Source organism: Gouania willdenowi, chromosome 1 (assembly GCF_900634775.1).
Source record: "Gouania willdenowi chromosome 1, fGouWil2.1, whole genome shotgun sequence".
Classification (NCBI taxonomy): Eukaryota; Metazoa; Chordata; class Actinopteri; order Blenniiformes; family Gobiesocidae; genus Gouania; species Gouania willdenowi.
This window is the reverse complement of record NC_041044.1, coordinates 11,461,877-11,480,879: the sequence shown is the minus strand read 5'-3', so window position 1 is coordinate 11,480,879 and position 19,003 is coordinate 11,461,877. Positions and strand designations below refer to the sequence as shown.

Sequence of the window (19,003 nt, the reverse complement as noted above, 5' to 3'; positions counted from 1 at the left end):
AGGAGATTCCGACCGCATACGCACTCTCTCTCTCTCTGACACACACACACACACACACCGTGCCCCACGTCAGTGTGTGTGTGTGTGTGTGTGTGTGTGTGTGTGTGGATCCTCTGCTGCTGAGGAGAGGAGGGACTCCGGCTGGGGCAGGACGTTCAGTCCGGGCTCAGGGTTCCGGGATGGCGGCTGTGAAGGCTCTACAGCAGTGGTGTAAGAACCAGTGTCATGGATACCAGGACGTCTCCATTACCAACATGACCACGTCGTTTCGGGACGGCTTGGCTTTCTGCGCCCTGATCCACAAACACAGACCCGACCTCATGTAAGTTCTGCCCACAGAGCAACTCCGATCAGCAGGAGCTTCAGTCGGTTTACCGTGTTTACATAGTCTGAGCACAAGGATTTAGTTACGCTGTACTTTTATTACCATTCTCAAACAGGAGAGAACAGCCTCTGCAGCTATATGGAAACTTCATACTTCAAGTTTAGTTAAGCCCCTTCAAAATAAAAGAAGGTAAAAACATCCTGACACGTATTGTATTTTGAATAGATTTAATAGTTTTTAAAAACCGAACAGTTAATTTTCAAACAGTGGCGGTCTACCGAAAAATTGAAAGTATATACTAAAATGTTTATTTAAATTATTTTGTGTGTGTAATTTTATATCTTACGGAAGCGTTGCTGCCACATAAATATATTTTGGATCACTATAGTGTGAACAATATCAGTGATGTCCCGATACAACTTTTTCCACTTCCGATACGATACCTACATTGCAGCCTTGAATATTGGCCGAATATTAATATAATATAATTCCATACGATATCAGCACAAATCATACATACCTTTATTTTATTTTTTAATTGATTTGATAGGGACAAGTGTGAACAATCAACATGTACCACACTACAACATTTATAGCCAAGGCCAATGGCGGACTGACTCCGGGGACACCAGGGATTTCCGCCGTGGTCCGTGGTCGGGCCATGAGAAAGAAAGAAAGGGGGAATAAACATACCTGTCAAGTATTTTACCCCTCTTTCCCACCATCGTCCCGTATTAGTATTTTCCCGTAAATATCCCGTATTTTAATATTATAATAATTAAAAGATAAATAAATAAAAACATTCCTCTGCCTCATTAAACTGAATGTTGTCACTAATCTTGCAAGAACTTCCACCTGAAACGACCTCAGTGGAAGTTCTCGTGAGATTAGTGTTGACAACAGCAACAAACCCTGCAGAAACTACTCAGAGAGAAAACAAACAAACAAAGAACTCGTATAAATACCTTGGAAAATGTTTATGTTCCTAAAGAGCAGCAGAATGGGACACATTTAGACATTCTGTTAGATTATAAACCGAGATTTTAGCGTCTCCCACAGCGAAAGGAATGATGTTAGTCACCATGAAAAATCAGCCAATCACAAGCGCCACAAATATACACTGTTTTCAAAAAGTGTTAAAGAATGTAAAGTCTGCAACAAATGTGTCTAATAAGTCATTAGTGAACACCAGAGAACCACATGAATGAGCCTGATAAATTAAAAGAAAATAGGTAATAAAATAAAATGTTAATGTCTAACTTAAAGACAAGCAACGTGAAATGAACAGTAAATATGCAACATGTTGACTTGTATGTAAACTGTAAGTATATTAAATAAACACATGTGCTTCATATACACATTTATGTTTTCATTTAGACTGTTTTATAATTTAGGAATTAGGGCTGGGCGATATATCGAGATTCAAGATGTATTGAGTTTTTTATTCTGGCGATACAGAAAACTACAATATCGCATACAGTAGTCCCTCGTTTATCGCAGGGGTTACGTTCTAAAAATAACCCGCAATAGACGAAATCCGCGAAGAAGTCAGCTTTATTTTTTACTATTATTATACATATTTTAAAGCTGTAAAACCCCTCACCACACACTCAATACACTTTTTACAAACAGGAATTAACATTTCTCTCTTGTTTAAACACTCTCAAGGTTCAAACCTTTGTAGATTTTAAAAGATAAACCTGTTTTCAAACATAAAGCACTTCAGAGTCACACTGCTGGTGATCAGACATTGATGCCGAACGCATTCAGTCTTCCGTCAACACGGACACTGGTCTGTTCACCCATTCAACCATGGAGTAGAAGCTGTGTGTGACCACCTGGAGCTGTATGACACGGCCTTTATAACCGAGACTGGACTAGAAAGGATTTGGCGTGGAGGAGAATCAGCGAGGAGGTGGTAGTAGCAGGTAAAAGTTCTCTCTGTAGCACTGAGCTAGGATAGCATTAGCCGCTAATCACGCCGGCTTTTTTCACTGGTGGTTTACGTTTATGAGAGGAGAAAAAGGAGCACAGCTCCTCACTTCAGCAGGCAGTGAAACTCACCGAGTTGGATGTGTTGCTGGTGGATGAACGCAGCATTAGCCAATCAGGACGCAGAACACAATGAGCTATCATACGCTGTAAAAAAATGCATTCAAAACTGCACTGTAAAAAAAATCCGCAAAACACCGAAGCCTCCGAAGGTGAACTGCGATACAGGGAGGGACTACTGTATATCGATAGATATCGTATTCTGTATGAAAAGAATTGTTTTTAGGACTCGCTGCTTTTACATCTCAGAGCAGCATGTAACGCTCAGTTAGATGGATTTCTGAGTGCTTCCTAACCCAGACCTTCCCCATAGCAAGCTGCACTACGGTACTCACTCACACATGCACATGTGCCGCTGTTTGTTAATAAATGAGCCTGTGTGGCATTTTGCATCAGCAAATTTAAACCAGAATTGAAGCAATGCAGATGCTAAGTTGGTTATGCTACTGTTAAGTTAATTCAAGTACAGCATTTCTGCAAAAAAAAAAAAAAAAAACAGAACACGTGTAACCTGTTGTTATGCCTTGTTGTTATTTAAAACATTTTTGTCACGTATTTTAAAATTATAAAAAAGAAATCACCTGTTATTTCAGCCACTGCTTAAAACATCTTGCAAATATATCTCGAGTCACTGTCAATCTTTACTTCAACAACGGTTCCCCAGTTAAGTCAACTATTCATCAGCATGCATGGCTTGCAACCAACTGAGAAGGTTAGTCACACCACTGCCACCACTAGAAAAGTTAGTGTAGAGCCCTGAGTGGATATTATTAATCGTATGAGCACACTGAGGAGAAAGCTTAAAAGTATGGGGCTATTAGGGTGTAACCCCACCCAGCCTAGAACCCGATGACAGCTGGAAATAGGCACCAGCAAGCCCCTGCAACACATACAGTAAATGAACAATTTATTAAAAAAATGGATTGATAAAAAGTACAATACAACGCACACTCGCACTTTACGAGGTCCAAATGCAAGAAACCCCACCCCTTCCCTCGCTGCTTTAAAACACCTGCTGCCCTGACCCCTAGAAAATGAAGATGTTCTTCCTCCATGTGGGAAAGGCACTCTTCAGGCACACCTCGATCACGCAGAAACCGCAATTGTGGAGAATTCATGTTTTGACACTCATTAACGCATGTGCAAGTGTACGCCAGCTTTCTTACCCCTTTTACTCTTACTCCTGGCTTAAATCCACTAACTCCACCATCTGGACATTATAATATCACGTTTGTACAATATAAGTACATTGTTTGTACAATATAAGTACATTGTTTGTACAATATATCATTTTTGTACAATATATTATATATTTCGTACAATATAAGTATATTGTTTGTATTCACATTCATTGCTGAATCATTAGACTCTGACACGTGCTGTTTGTGCTAGAAGACAACCCTAGAGCTGCTGTTGTCCTCTGTATTTTTACGTCCTCTTCCTGTTTTATTGGAATTTTGCTAATTCTTTCTCATCTTTAATTCCCTTTGGCTTCAGCTTGCTGGAGCCATAAAGTCCTGTTATCTTTCCACCATACAGTTTTTTTCTGCTCCTCCTCTGCTACGATGACGTAAAAGTCATCAGCATTCTTTGAGACAAAAATGAGTGGTTGACTAGAATGTCACAATCCTCCATTCACAGCGAGCTAATCGGAGGAATGATAACATCTATTTTTTTCATGAAATTCTAGAAATCTAAGTGCTTTATGTTTGCTCAGTGTTGTCTGTATGATTAATGGAGATACAAAGCAAACAGGAAACCTGGTTGCTCAGAACTTCCTGGATACCACTGTCGGAAAAAATACCCAGAATTGACAAAATGTGGGAAAAATGCTCTTGCTAATATTCAAATGCTTGTAATATGAAAGTAATGGAATCAAATCTCAGAGGACCATCTTTGTTGATTCACTGTCACAAATAAATAAGACAGAGATTCATTCTTTCCCGTGACCTTTTGGATAACTAAGTTCCACACAGCTATCATTCCAAAGAAGTCATAGGCAGACAGTAGCTTCGTTTTAAGAGTCCAGCAGTGTCATGATGCACATACTAGTATGTGAGATAGGCATTTATACTAAATTAACTAAAAGGCATGGGTTTAATCCATATTGCGTATAAACAGATAATGCTTGTAGGGATGTTTGACCACATGTATTATACTACTTATGGTGTTTTGTTTTGTTTCAGCAATTTTGATTCTCTGAAGAAGGACAATGTTTATGAGAACAACAAGCTGGTAAGACATGCCTACAACCCGTAGTTCTTCAAATGGACATTTAAAACAAGTAATTGGAAGTATTAATCTTAATATTTATTGATCACATCTATATTTAAAGGGTGTCTGTAGTTGAAGTGCAAGCATTCTCAAAAGATCATATATATTATGTTCTTTAAAAGTCTTCTAGAGCAGCTAGGAGAAGAAACACTGTCCTGTCCTTGAGACACGGTTGCTGCCAATATGCTTACCTCAGACACTGGTAGTGACATTGTCCGTTACATTCAGCTGTGCTGGTTGCTCCACTAACGGGTACTTGTCTAGTGACTTTCCTCCTCTAACTCACTGCACCGTCCTCCCAGAATCATATCCTGGTGAGTCCACGCTCTGTCCTACTCACTCATGTCGCCCAGCTTGATCATGTCATGTTTCATCTATAAATGCAGCTGACTGCCAGCTGTGGTCGCTCCAGTGTGCAGCAAAAGCTCACAATAACAGCTTTGGTTACATCAGAATAGCTCCAACAGAACACACACCCCTTTGTTGTTTGCAGTAATAAATAATACGATATTAAAGAAAATGTTGAGAAAAACACTATAAAAACCTCAACAAATAAGAAAATCAGTGAAATGAGGTGGATGCTAATGTCAACACTTCACCAGAATCAACGCCTTGGATGCTGCTATGTGTAGTTAATGGTGCTTGCCTGGAGGCTGCTATCCCGGCATGACACTATTCTTCCCTTGGAGGGAGAGGGGCCTCAGCTTCCCTGGTCCTACTCCATGAGCGGTGTGTGTGTGTGTGTGTGTGTGTGGGGGGAGGCTTTCGGGTGTCTTTGTATCCTGGTGTCTGTGGGGCTCATATACGCTCATCTGTTGTAGACACACAGGCATGCCTGGGCTTCAGGACAACTTTCATTTGTGGCACAACTTAAAAAATATTTGCTAGCGACATATAGCTCAGTAATACTTGGAGACACACATACAGTATACTCCCTCTGTTCACTCTTATCTTATAGTATCTGAGCATCGTAATGTTTCCCCTATAGACGCCTTAATGGCCCACGTCACGAGTGACGTGGCTGGAGGCCAAAACAGGAAACCCCGCTGGCTAAAGACTGTGGAGGCTAGTAATGTTACAGCTTTGTTGTGTGTTTTATAGGATTCCAGCGGACACTCGTGCTCAGAAAAAATGAAGACAATTGACAAAGCCCCACCCAACAACATACCTCACAATGTTTACAAACAATCAAAGGGTCTATACATTTGTTACTGTACACTGGCACAGCAGATTCTACTCCATTGTATTCCACTGGTAGCAAAACATTACACCAACAGCTCATCCAAAAGCCTCTCTCATAGTTCTGCATCATGCCCTCTCTAACCCCTATACCCATTTCTCCCCTCCCTCGCTTAGGTGTAAAAGTAATTTGTCTTTTTACATTTTCTCCCACTATAGTGTAGATTACGCTTCTTTAGAGAGGGCTGGTGATGGACACAATTATTCACAGATTAATTTATTTCTTGCAAGAAAAAGAAGTTGTCACAAAAGAGTGTAGTACAAGTACTGTAGTATTAATCTATAACAACAAATGCAGACATGGTAAAACACGATCTAAACACAAGTGGAGGCAATAATGAAAGCTTTACTGTATTAGCTTTTAACAAGTATGGTGTTTAGCTTGGCATCTGGTTTATTGTTAGGAAGTGGGACCAAAGCGGCTAGGAATGTGGTAAGAGGCAGAAAAAGATGCAAAAAAAGGTGTTTATTTACAAAAAAATAGGTGACTCCAAGTTTTACATGCAATGTACGTATATCTAGCATTTAGACTAGTGTAATCATTGTCTTAGCATCAAGTGTATCCAGCTACACTGACGTCCAACCTCTACAACAGTCTCAGACCCACTGCTTAAATAGACTCCTGTTATCAGAAGTCAATCAAGGTTGCTCTATCAACACAGGTAGCTCCAAGTACTCCCCCCTAAAATCAGGTAAATAACACAGTCTTTCCCATCATCCACTTTGTACTGAAATGCTTCATGAAGTGCCAAATAATGTTTCTCTATAACCATGCTTACTTAAATAACATTTATCAGTTAATCAAATACACATAATTTTACCTCCCACCCCTCCTACTTGGTCTCAGCCGGTCATTGGAGATCTCACCCAGGGCAGAGCCGTATAGAGAGAGAGTTGCGATAACGGAGTCCAAAATGCTTGACCGTCACATGATTCATGCATTTGTTCCCGGAAGTTAGTGGTGGGCCATTCGAATCCACTGATTCCTAGTGACATAACTGGGATTTTCGGTAATTTGTCATCAATAACTGCATTGATTGACAATGTTTATACAGTACACTGTCATATGTATGTGTGGATACAATATATGTTTATGTAGTTACATTTTTTTTTTCCTAACGTAAATTCGTATTAATATTTATTGTGAACAGCTTTCCTGCTTTTATGACGTAATTATGGCCAACATTAATTTGGTTAAAAATGTGTTGATATGTATTGTATACAGGATGTATTACTTTGATTTTTCTTTAATTTTCTTAAAAAAAGGGGTCTTTAAAAAACACCACATCCAGACAGGACACATTGAAAATGTGTTTATGGTCATACATATATAAAAATAGACATTAGATTTTTTTACTATGCACTTATGTACCAAGATAAATTCATTAAATAAATGTTTAACAAAGTCAGAAACATGAATAACTTGTCATGCAGTTTGCTGTGCTGTATGGGGATGCTCCACTCGTTCCGAAAAAGGAGTGAAAATATATGGCTTCCCAACTGAAGCAGAGAGGAGAAAGAAATGGTTAACCAAAGTCAGCAGGAGCAATCTAAAAAAAAAAAAAAAAATTAAAAAAAACAAAAAAAAACAATAAAACAATCTGTGAGGCGATCACATTCAAACACTTCATTTGCACTTTTTCCACAAATAACACAATTGAAAAAGAGAATTTTTTTCTTTTTGTTTTGAACATGAACACAGCAGCAGTGTATCACACAATGAAAAAAAAAAAAAAAAAAGCGATAATGATAATAGTAATAAAAAATGAAAAAACAAAATTTTTAAATAAAATAAAAATGTACTAGTTTAGCGGGGGATAATCCACCAACATGCCTTAATGCACATGTTAATGGCTTTAGATACGCTGATAATAATAATAATAATAATAATAATAATAATAATAATAATAATAATAATAATAATAATAATAATAACATCTTAATGTTCAAAAGGCATCACAAACCATCTAAACCGCTCTAGCTTCATTGGCTACAATAGTAAACTGATCACTTCCGGGAACAATTGTGAGGCTTCATGAGCCGCCATTGCTGTAAAAAAAACAAACCATTGGAGTGAACCGAGTTGTCACAACTCTCTCTCTCTTTATACGGCTCTGACCCAGTATAAATGCAGGAAATGATGGGTTCCACCCTCCCGTTGTCCCTGGAAAACATGGTGGGGCAGGTAAGTAACAATGAACACTAAGCAATTAAATAGCAATGCTAAACAAATACACAATATGAAATTGACGTGACAAATGGTGTGTTCTTACCCACTTTGTCACATTGATATTTACCACAATTAGAAATTCTATGATATTTTTTGGCAGCAGCTTCTGAGACTCCAAGTCCATCCACCTTCTGACTGTGACAGTTACCAAGGAGATGACCTAAATGGTATCTAATAACTTTTAGATGCATTAGCATGTTTAGCATGGTAAACTTTATCATTATAAAACATACCTTGTCATGTTTTGGATGTTTTAATGCACCAATACACCTGAAACTAATAAATGTGTGAAATGTTTTCATTAGGTTTCTTTTCTATACTACAAGCTCTTATCTCTGAAGACCTGTTGCATTTTAGCTACATGTCATAATGACGCAACACCCACATAAAAGCTCAGAATCACTGTTGTAGGGGTTGGCCTGTGGTGTGACTGATAACTGGCCCAAACTTCTTGCACCAACCAAACTATTGAACAAGGCACGCCTACCAGGCTGAGAAGATCAAATGTACACATCCACTGTGATCAGAGCTCATTCTGCTGAGACCAATGACGTGAAAATAAACAAGCGTAGCTGAGAAGTAGATCCTTGACGGACTTTCATTCGGAGCTGTTCAAGTAAAAGTTCCTGGAGGTGTGAGCTAAGATAGCATTGTACTATAGAAATAATAGCTTACAATTGCAATAGTTTATCTCTGCTGAAGGCCTGATAACGAGCTATAAAATACATTCAAGTGTGTTGAAGTAGAAAGTTATCAAAACAGGCACACACCTAGAACCAGCTAGCAACAGTGATATCATGTTTAGTCACTCCTTCCTTTCTCAAGTCTCTCTTCCTGTAGGAGCTATTAACTGCGGGAGTGGTAAATTACAGTGTGAGTGATCAAATGCTAAAGTTAAGTGACGTTGCTTTGAATTTCAGCTGACACATCAGAACAGGCAATGAAGCAATGATGTGATAAGTGAGTTACCATAGGTCAGTACCAAAGGCACAGCAGAGAAAACACTGGTTTTATGACTGACTTGATCACCTGATTACTGTTATGACTTTTCTTCTGGTTCCCCTTGGCAAGCCCCCTTTTTTTCATTTTCTTTAACTATGAGTATACTTAGGGATTTCCTGAGCTACTCCTCTTAAAATGAAGAGAATTGACCTTTGAGAATTTTTTTCTTTAAGAGCTATTATAAAGCAGTTCCTGATCGATGGCTCACGGCTCAACTAGTCTGGGACACTCGGATGGACTATCCTTCTAATCTATTCTGTTTGCCCTTTTGTCCACTAACCCCAACCAGTCGAAGCGGATGGCTGCCACCTCTGAACCTGGTTCTGCTTGAGATTTCTTCCTATAAAAATAATAGGGAGTTTTTTCTTCCCACTGTTCATGTGGCTCTTGTTGAGTTGTTTCTTTCTTTCTTACTACAGACTTTGTATTTTGTTAAGTGCACTGAGATGACTTTGTTGTAATTTGGGCTACATAAATAAAGTTGAGTTGAGTTAAAAAAAAAACTGAACAGGGGCTTTTTTCACATTGTATGTACAAAATTTGTACTTTAGGAGAAGTATTTTTGAAAGACTACCTGTACTAATCATGTATGTAACAGAAATGTGTTTAATGTATTACCATTAAACAAAATATTGCACATTTTATATTTTACTAGGGACAACACAAGGCTGTGTACTTTGGAAGCATATGAAGCTTTTATTGGGAGCTCTTGTTGTGCATCGGAGCAGATACAGACAGCAATTCTCTGCACTTTCTACATACAAGACGCAACGGAGATTGCGCAGAGTGACACGAGTGAGTAGGACAGAGAGTGGACTTATCGGGGGATGGGTCTGAGAGGACATTGAAAGTAATTTAGAGAAGGGAAATCCGCTAGAGAAATACCCATCCACTGAGCCACCGGCACAGCTAGGCTACGTCAACACATTACTACAAATGTCTGAGGTGAGCATAATGGGGCCACTGTGTTTACCAGACAACAAGGTTTTCCATTTCCTGACTGCTCTACACAGACTTTTAAATAAAGTGACCCGACTAAACCTTCTGTTTTTCTTTTGATAGAGCTTGCAATTACAATTCACTACAGGTACCCTTAAACAGTGGCCATACATAAAAGATAACTACTACTATTGCTGTTAGACCTGTGATTTTAATAATTTTTATTCGACCAAAGATGCCAGAAGTGTTGCACAACTTTTTCTTATGATGGATAAACTTTGGATATTGTTTCAGGCGTTTAAAATGGCAGAGGAGGAACTTGGGATTCCTGCTCTGTTGGATGCAGAGGACATGGTGGCCCTAAAGGTTCCTGACCGTCTCAGCATCCTAACATACGTCTCACAATACTACAACTACTTCCATGGACGGTCACCAAGTAGGTCTTCCAGTAATTCACTCTGCTTCTTACCATATTTGGCCATCTCCTCTCCTCTCATCTGTGAATTTGCTCTCAGTTGGAGGTATGGGAGGAATTAAGCGTCCAGCCGTTGCCTCTGTTGATGAGCCGTCTGGGAAGAAGAACCAGCCAGTGACGCCCAAGATGTTTCCTTCTTCCAAGCCTGCCAGAGAAAACAGCCGTCCTCCATCCACCAATATCACTAGACCCATATCCTCCCGAATTGAAAGCCAAAATTCAACACAGGTAAAAACTAATGCACATAAGTCTGTAAAAACTTTTAAAAAGTTAAAAATGTATGTCAAATGTCTTTTCTGGTGCTCTTTAGTGTGTGCGTCCAACTTAAAGGGCACATGATGCTAAAATTCATGTTTATGCTAAATGCAAGAACACATCCTAAAAAGTCCATCCACAAAATATTTTACAATATTATGTCCATCTTAACATGAATTTTACTGTTGCTTTTCACGCATTTCCGATCTGCTTTTTGGAGCATGACCATATATGGTCTCCTCTTGAAGATGCCTTCATACTGTGTAGCAGTTCATGTAAGAAGACTTCTGCCAATAGAGTTTCCTTATTTATGTAGAGCCTGATGGCTTCTACAGCCCGAGAGAGACCGCCGGCAGCCAGGCAGAGCCGTTTAGAGAGAGAGTTGTGACAACGGAAGTTTGAAATGCTTGATCCTCATGTGGTTCATATTGACTCAAATAGTTCCCGGAAGTTATTGGCGGGCAATTCAAATCCATTGATTCCAAGAGACATAACTGGGATATTCAGTAATTTATCGTCAATAACTGCATTGATTTACAATATTTATACAGTACACCATCATATGTATGCTGATATACAATATATGGTATGTTAATGTTGATTATAATAATAATAATAATAATAATAATAACAATATCCAAAATCAGAATCAGAATCAGAAATGTTTTTAATGGCCATGTACAGTTTTAAGGAGAGTACAAGGAATTTGTCTTGGTAATAATAATACCAAGACAAAAAATAATAATAATAATAATAATAATAATAATAATAATAATAATAATAATAATAATAATGATAAATATAAAGGATGAGGGATAAATAAAGGATAAATAGGATAAATATATATATATATATACAGTGCAGCAGATAATGTCATCATGGAGGTGGTGATCGGGTGGGGGTGGGGGGGGGTTGAGTGGGTGACTTGGGGTGTGTTCATGTGGATGGTGGCAGAGGGAAAGAAGCTGTTTTTGTGTCTGGAGGTTCTGGTCCTGATGGACCGAAACCTCCTTCCAGCAGGGAGAGATTGAAACAGTTTACGACCGGGGTGGGAGGGGTCGGCCACAATCTTTCCTGCACGCCTCAAAATCCTGGAGGCGTACAGGTCCTGGAGGGAGGGCAGATTGCAGCCGATGACCTCCTCTGCAGAGTGGATGATGCGCTGCAGTCTGGCCTTGTTCTTGGCCGTAGCTGCAGCGTACCAGATGGTGATGGAGGAGCAGAGGATGGACTGGATGATGGAGCTGTAGAAGTTCACCATCATCTTTGTTGGCAGACTGAACTTCTTCAGCTGCCGCAGGAAGTACATCCTCTGCTGAGCTTTTTTGATAAGAGGTCCTGAGTGATGATCGTCCCCAGGAAGCAGAAGTACTCCACAGAGCTCACTGTAGAGTCTCCCTGGGTGAGGGGGGCTGGGTTCTTCCTGAAGTCTGCTATCATCTCCACTGTCTTTAAAGCGTTGAGCTCCAGGTTGTTCTGGCTGCACCAGGACACCAGCCGGTCTGTCTCCCACCTGTAGTCAGACTCGACAGATGATGGTCGTGTCGTCTGCAAACTTCAGGAGTTTGACCGACTGGTGAGAGGAGGTGCAGCTGTTGGTGTACAGGGAGAAGAGCAGAGGAGAAAGAACACAGCCTTGAGGAGATCCAGTGCTGATGGTCCGGGGAGCAGAGATGGTTTTTCCCAGCTTCACGTGCTGCTTCCTGTCAGACAGGAAGTCTGTGATCCACTTGCAGGTGGAGTCTGGCACGTTCAGCTGGGAAAGCTTGTCCTGAAGGAGAGCTGGGATTATAGTAAAACTTATTATATATCAAACTTAGTCCTCAGTTCTGATAAAATACTGATAGTAGGAAATTTTAATATCCATGTTGACAAAGATAGTGATCGCCTGAGCTCAGCCTTTATGTCCCTAATAGACTCAGTTGGCTTTTTTCAAACTATTAATGAAGCTACTCATCGTTTAAATCATACTCTTGATCTTGTTCTAACATATGGCCTTGATATTAATGAACTAAAAGTCTACCCTGAAAATCCTCTGCTATCAGATCACTTTTTAATATCTTTTAACATTATCCTAGAGGATCTCGCACTGTGCAATAAAATAGTTACGAGTAGAAATCTGTCCAATAGTGCTGTGGCTAAATTTAAAGAGGCCCTTCCTGCTGCCTTAAACTCAGTGCACCATCCAATAAATAAATATTATTTTAATTATAACCCCTCTCAACTGGATCTGCTTGTCGATAGCTCTGCTAGTCTACTAAAATCCACCTTGGACTCAATTGCCCCATTGAGGGAAAAAACTATTAAACGTCAGAGGAAAGCTCCGTGGTTTAGCTCTGAAACTCACACACTCAAACAAACAACCCGTAAATTAGAGAGAATGTGGCGCTCCAATAAAACAGAGGAGTCACGAATACTCTGGCAAGAAAGCCATAGTAAATACATGACAGCCTTACGACATAGTCGATCTACATACTACTCCTCACTAATTGAAGAAAATAAAAATAATCCGAGGTACCTTTTCAGCAACACAGAGTCAGAGCTCTATTGAGCCCATGATTCCTCAGCTGTGAGGACTTTATGACATTTTTTAACAATAAAATTCATAAGATTAGAGATAAAATTAGCTACTCCCTGCCTTCACCTGGGCCTGCTGTACCATTAAATGTAAATAGGCCTAACCTAAACTGTTTCACACATATAGGACTTCAGGAACTTAACTCTATTATTTCATCCTCCAAACCATCGACCTGCCTTTCAGATCCGATCCCAACTAAGCTGTTTAAAGAATTTGTTCCCCTAGTCTGCCCATCTTTGTTGGAGACAATAAATATATCCCTATCAATAGGCTACGTGCCACAGTCCTTTAAAGTAGCTGTAATCAAACCCCTTCTCAAAAAACCTACTCTTGATTCCAGCACTTTAGCAAACTACAGGCCTATATCTAATCTTCCTTTTATTTCAAAGATTCTTGAGAAAGTTGTGGCGGCTCAGCTCTGTGACTTCCTTCAAAACAACAGCCTGTTCGAGGACTTCCAGTCAGGTTTTAGAGCTCAACACAGCACAGAGACTGCTTTAGTTAAAGTAACTAATGATCTACTCTGGGCTTCAGATGAAGGACGACTCTCAGTGCTGGTTTTATTAGATCTTAGTGCAGCTTTTGACACTATAGATCACTATATTCTACTAGAGAGATTAGAGAAATTACTTGGAATCACAGGGACTGCCCTAAACTGGTTTAAGTCCTACCTATCTGATAGGTACCAGTTTGTACACGTGAATAATAGGTCTTCTGTGTACACTAAAGTAAGCTACGGGGTTCCTCAGGGCTCTGTGCTAGGTCCTCTTCTGTATCTATATGATCCCCCTTGATAATGTTATGAGAAAATACTCTGTTAACTTTCACTGCTATGCTGATGATACCCAACTGTATGTATCAATGAAGCCAGGTGAGACAAATCAGCTATCTAAACTTGAGGCCTGTCTAAAGGACATTAGGGCCTGGATGGACCAAAATTTTCTTCTTCTTAACTCAGACAAGACTGAGGTCATTGTACTGGGCCCACGACACCTTAGCGAAACCTATGCTAGCCTAACTGCCCTAGATGGCATTACTCTGGCTCGAAGCACAACTGTTAGAAACCTTGGGGTTCTATTTGATCAGGATTTATCCTTCAACTCTCACATAAAACAAACTTCAAGAACTGCCTTCTTTCATCTCCGTAACATTGCTAAAATCAGATCTATCCTGTCTCAGGGCGACGCCGAAAAGCTAGTCCATGGATTATTGTAATTCTCTTTTAGCAGGCTGCCAGAACAAGTTGCTTAAGACACTTCAGCTGGTTCAAAATGCTGCAGCACGTGTACTGACTAAAACTAGGAGAAGAGATCACATTACTCCTGTATTAGCCTCTCTGCATTGGCTTCCCATAAAATATAGAATAGAATTCAAGATTCTTCTTCTCACTTATAAAGCCCTAAATGGACAGGCACCAGTCTATCTCAAGGAGCTTGTAGTGCCATACAATCCCCCCAGAACACTACGCTCTCAAAATGCTGGACTACTCGTTGTTCCATTTGTCTCTAAAAGTAGTATAGGAGGAAGAGCTTTCAGTTATCAGGCCCCACTTCTCTGGAACCATCTACCAACCACGGTTCGGCGGGCAGACAGTTAGGAACCAGCTCATAGCTCATAGTTAAGATGCAATAGGCATAGACTGCCGGTGGGGGGGGGGGTCTGGCATGCTCGGTTGGAGAGAGGTTGGAGAGGGCGTTAAGAGAGAGGTCATTTAGGTTAGAGAGGGACCGGAGAGGGTCCCATTCCTCTCTCAAACACTCCCTCTATGTCTGCTTCTTCCCTTGTGTGTTTGCTCCTGTACTCCTTCTGGCTTTTGTCTTGCAGGTCCGTGGGATCCTCAGTGTGGAGTTACAGAGTCTCAACAACTCTGTCTCCACCCTTTCCTCTTGACACACCCAACACAGCATAACGTGGATGGCTGTTCATCATAGGAATGGGATCCACACAAGGTTCCTGCTGCTTAACAGAAGGTTTTCCTTGCCACCATGATGAATTCATGTTGGGTGTGGGATACATATGTATGTGCATATACGTATATATGCATATGTGTGTATCCATAAAATGAAGAGTCCGTCCTTAAGACTGCTCTACTGTAAAGTGTCTTGAGATACCATTGGTTATGATTTGGCACTATACAAATAAAAGATTGATTGATTGATTGATAGTGTTGAAAGCAGAGCTGAAGTCCACAAACAGGATCCTGGCGTAGGAGCCTGGGGAGTCCAGGTGCTGGTGGATGAAGTGGAGAGCCAGGTTTACAGCATCGTCTACAGACCTGTTGGATCTATAGGCAAACTGCAGGGGGTCCAGGTGGGGGTCGGAGATGTCCTTGATGTGGGAGAGCATGAGGCGTTCAAAGGACTTCATGACCACAGATGTCAGAGCGACGGGTCTGTAGTCATTAAGTCCTGTGATCCTCAGCTTTTTAGGGACAGGAACGATGGTGGAGGCCTTAAAACAGGCTGGTACGGTGCATGTATCCAGTGAGGTGTTAAAAATGTCTGTGAACACTGGAGACAGCTGATCAGCACAGTGCTTTAAGGTGGAAGGAGAGACAGAGTCCGGTCCACAAGCCTTACGGGGGTTTTGTCTCCTGAAAAGTCTATTTACATCTCTAACTTTGATGGAGAAAGGTGTCTCTGTGGGAGGGGGGGAGGAAGATAGGGGAGAGAGCCTCTGTAAGCAGCTGTGGTGAGACTGTAGCTTTGATGTGGGGGGTGAAGGTGTTGGAGTGAGGCTGGTCAGAGGTGTGAGGGGGGATGGAGTCAGGTCTGTCCCATTGTCTGTCAAATCTACAATAGAAGTTATTCAGACTGTTGGCCAGGCAGAGGTCATTAGCAGCAGCAGGGGCTCTGGGCTTGTAGTTTGTAATTTGCCTGAGCCCTCTCCAGACAGAAGCCGAGTCATTCGCAGAGAACTGATGTTGTAGCTTCTCTGAGTTCAAACGTTTGGCTTTTCTCACCTCCTTTCCAAATATGATTATTTAAACGTTTTATTGTTAAAATATGCATCACAAACTGTCTATTCCGCTCTAGTTCCATTCTGCTGCAATAGTCAACTGTTCACTTCCGGGAACTATTGTGAGGCTCCATGAACTGCCATTGCTGTAACAAAGACTGTCTCATTGGCGTGAACGAAGATGATGCAACTCTTTCTCTAAACGGCTCTGCTGCCAGGTTGTTTACTTCTTCATCATATTGGGTTCATATTAGAGTGCTGGTCCGACCCAACCCTGGCACAGTTACAATTTAATTTTTTCCTCATACTAATGACACATTTATGTTTGTGTGGAATTCCCGTTTTTGAGCACATAAGCATGTATAGGGAAAAAGCTTGAGAGGTGTGCAGTAACTCAAATCAACCATGTGACCTCTTTGTACTGTGTCTCCCTTTAGGATATTCCAGCTGAAAGGTTACATCAGATGGGAACACTGAGTAACAAATGCGTTTCTTGTAATAAACACGTCCACCTGGTGCAGCGGCATCTCATTGATGGAAAACTGTATCACAGGAGCTGTGCAAAGTAAGGACAAATACACACAATTAAACTTTGAACTTTTATTTCTACTGAGAATACTACTAATTAAAGATTTATTTTCAGGTCACTCCTCTCTACCGCTCCAACTGCACCTCTTCGGGATTTACCCACCAACACCCAAGTCTCCAGATTTAGTCCTCTACCCACATCCAGTAATACAAACACGCCAACTCCTGCTCAGTCACCCTCTAGATTGGGAGCAACATGGCTGCCAGACAAACCCAACACTTCCAATGTCTCTACTACCTTTTCTTCTTTGTCATCTTCCAGGACTACATCTGGATTGTCTACCACTCCCAAACAAAGTCCTATAGACAGATCTCAAAAATCTACCAGTGCTTCCAGTTTTAATGTTACTGTAACCGAGCCCGCATCAGCATTCATTTCTACATCTAAAGAAGGTTGCACTGATAAATCTCACAACCCTCTCAGTGTCTCTCGTGTTGCATCTTTTCAGTCTCCCTCAAAATCCACAACAAATAATTCTTCCACTGTCAAAGAAACTTTAACAGGCAAATCTCACAACCTTTCTAGTGACTTCAGCCCTTTTACTTCATCTACAACTACATCAGGTCTCCTCCCTTCTTCTACAAAAACTTTAACGCACAAACCTCAAAGCACACCCAGTCTCTCCACCCTTGTATCATCTTTGTCTTCCTCACAGCCTGCATCGGGCCTGTCTTCCTCTGCTACAGAAAGGTTATCAGAGAAAATTGGCGATCCTCCCAGTGCTTCAAACACTTCTTACTTGTCTCCTTACCAACCATCATCAAGGTTTTACTCCACTCCTAAAGAAGGTTCTGGAGATGAATCTCATTCCTCTGCCTCATCATCTTCCAAGCCTGTCTCAGGTATCTCATCGGCTGCTAAAGAAAGCTCAAGTAATAAATCTGGGAACTCTCCCAGAACCTCCATAATTTTTTCTAGTTCAGCTCCTTCCAAACCGCCATCAAGTTTTTCCTTGACTGAAAAAAAAAGTCCAACAGATGTGGTGCATAACTATTCAAGCACCTCTACTGTTGTTTCCCCTTTGCCACCTTCTCCACCTGTATCACGTCTTTTTTCTACTCCGAAAGAAAGGTTATTAGAAAAACCTGTCTACCCTCCCCATGTATCTAGCAACTTGTCACTTTCCCAACCTTCATCAAAGTTTTCATCCACTACCAAAGAACATTCACCAGACAAATCTGCTCATAAAGTCTCCAGTGTTCTTTCCTCTTTGACTTCTACTCGGCCAACACCCTCAACTAAAGAATCTCTTACAGACAAACCCAGCCACACATCAAGCATCTCTACTGCCAAAAAACATTCAACAGACAAATCTAGCGCTCTTCTCAAAGTCTCAAGCAATTTGTCAAATTTGTCTTCTCCCAAATCTGACACGAGTTTGGCCTCACCTGCTAAGGAAAATCTGAACGAAAAATCTGTTAACCCTTCTAAAGTCTTTACTGTTTCACGCTCTTTGTCTCCTTCCCGCCCTTCCACAGCTCTCTCATCTGATTCCAAAGAAAGTGTCACAGATAAACACAGCGTCACACTGAACATCCCTGGAACTTTTAGCACTTCTTCCTCCACCCCACTTATATCAGGCCTCTCTTCTGCAGTTAAAGAAAGTCCATCTTCTCTTGTCTCCAAACCCACACCTTTGACTGATACAACAACTGTAAGCACCACGCCTGTTGCTGCTCCACGTAGCAAGACTGCAGAAAAGACTGTCCAGTCTAAGCTCAAGTTCTTTCAATCTGATAACTCTCAAGAAAAGAAGACCTCAACTGTTAACATTGACTTATTTAAAAGCTCAAACGTAAATAAAAACATACAGGGGGCATCGGTTGGCCAAGCTGTAAGTGTGTTTGTAAATATTGGCGACATTGAGAAAACCGAAGTAAATGATAGCTGGAATAAGACTCAGGACCAATCTGTTGCACCAGGAAGAAGTGAAAAGTCAAGTCTAAAACAAGAAGATGATGAGACTAAAAAGGCAAAATCATCAGCAGCAGCTTTTATCTCCAAGAAACTGGCGGAGGAGAGAAATAGTAACAAAAGCAAAACAACTGGAACACCTGCTTCCCTAAAGAAAACGGACAAGTAAGTGA

General features: G+C 40.8%; 1 protein-coding gene across 2 annotated transcripts in view; it reads left to right on the top strand.

Annotated features, from left to right (window-relative positions):
- The window catches only part of LOC114464890 (MICAL-like protein 2), a 37,270-nt gene continuing 18,267 nt past the window's right edge, over positions 1-19,003 (top strand). Inside the window, exons 1-6 of one of the 2 annotated variants that reach the window (XM_028449546.1) lie at positions 1-322; positions 4,564-4,612; positions 10,356-10,497; positions 10,577-10,764; positions 16,765-16,892; positions 16,971-18,995. In XM_028449546.1, the coding sequence (XP_028305347.1) occupies positions 180-322; positions 4,564-4,612; positions 10,356-10,497; positions 10,577-10,764; positions 16,765-16,892; positions 16,971-18,995 (2,675 nt within the window). In that variant the 5' untranslated portion in view covers positions 1-179. The remainder of the gene's footprint in view (positions 323-4,563; positions 4,613-10,355; positions 10,498-10,576; positions 10,765-16,764; positions 16,893-16,970; positions 18,996-19,003) is intronic. The other variant, XM_028449554.1, reaches the window with a different exon arrangement.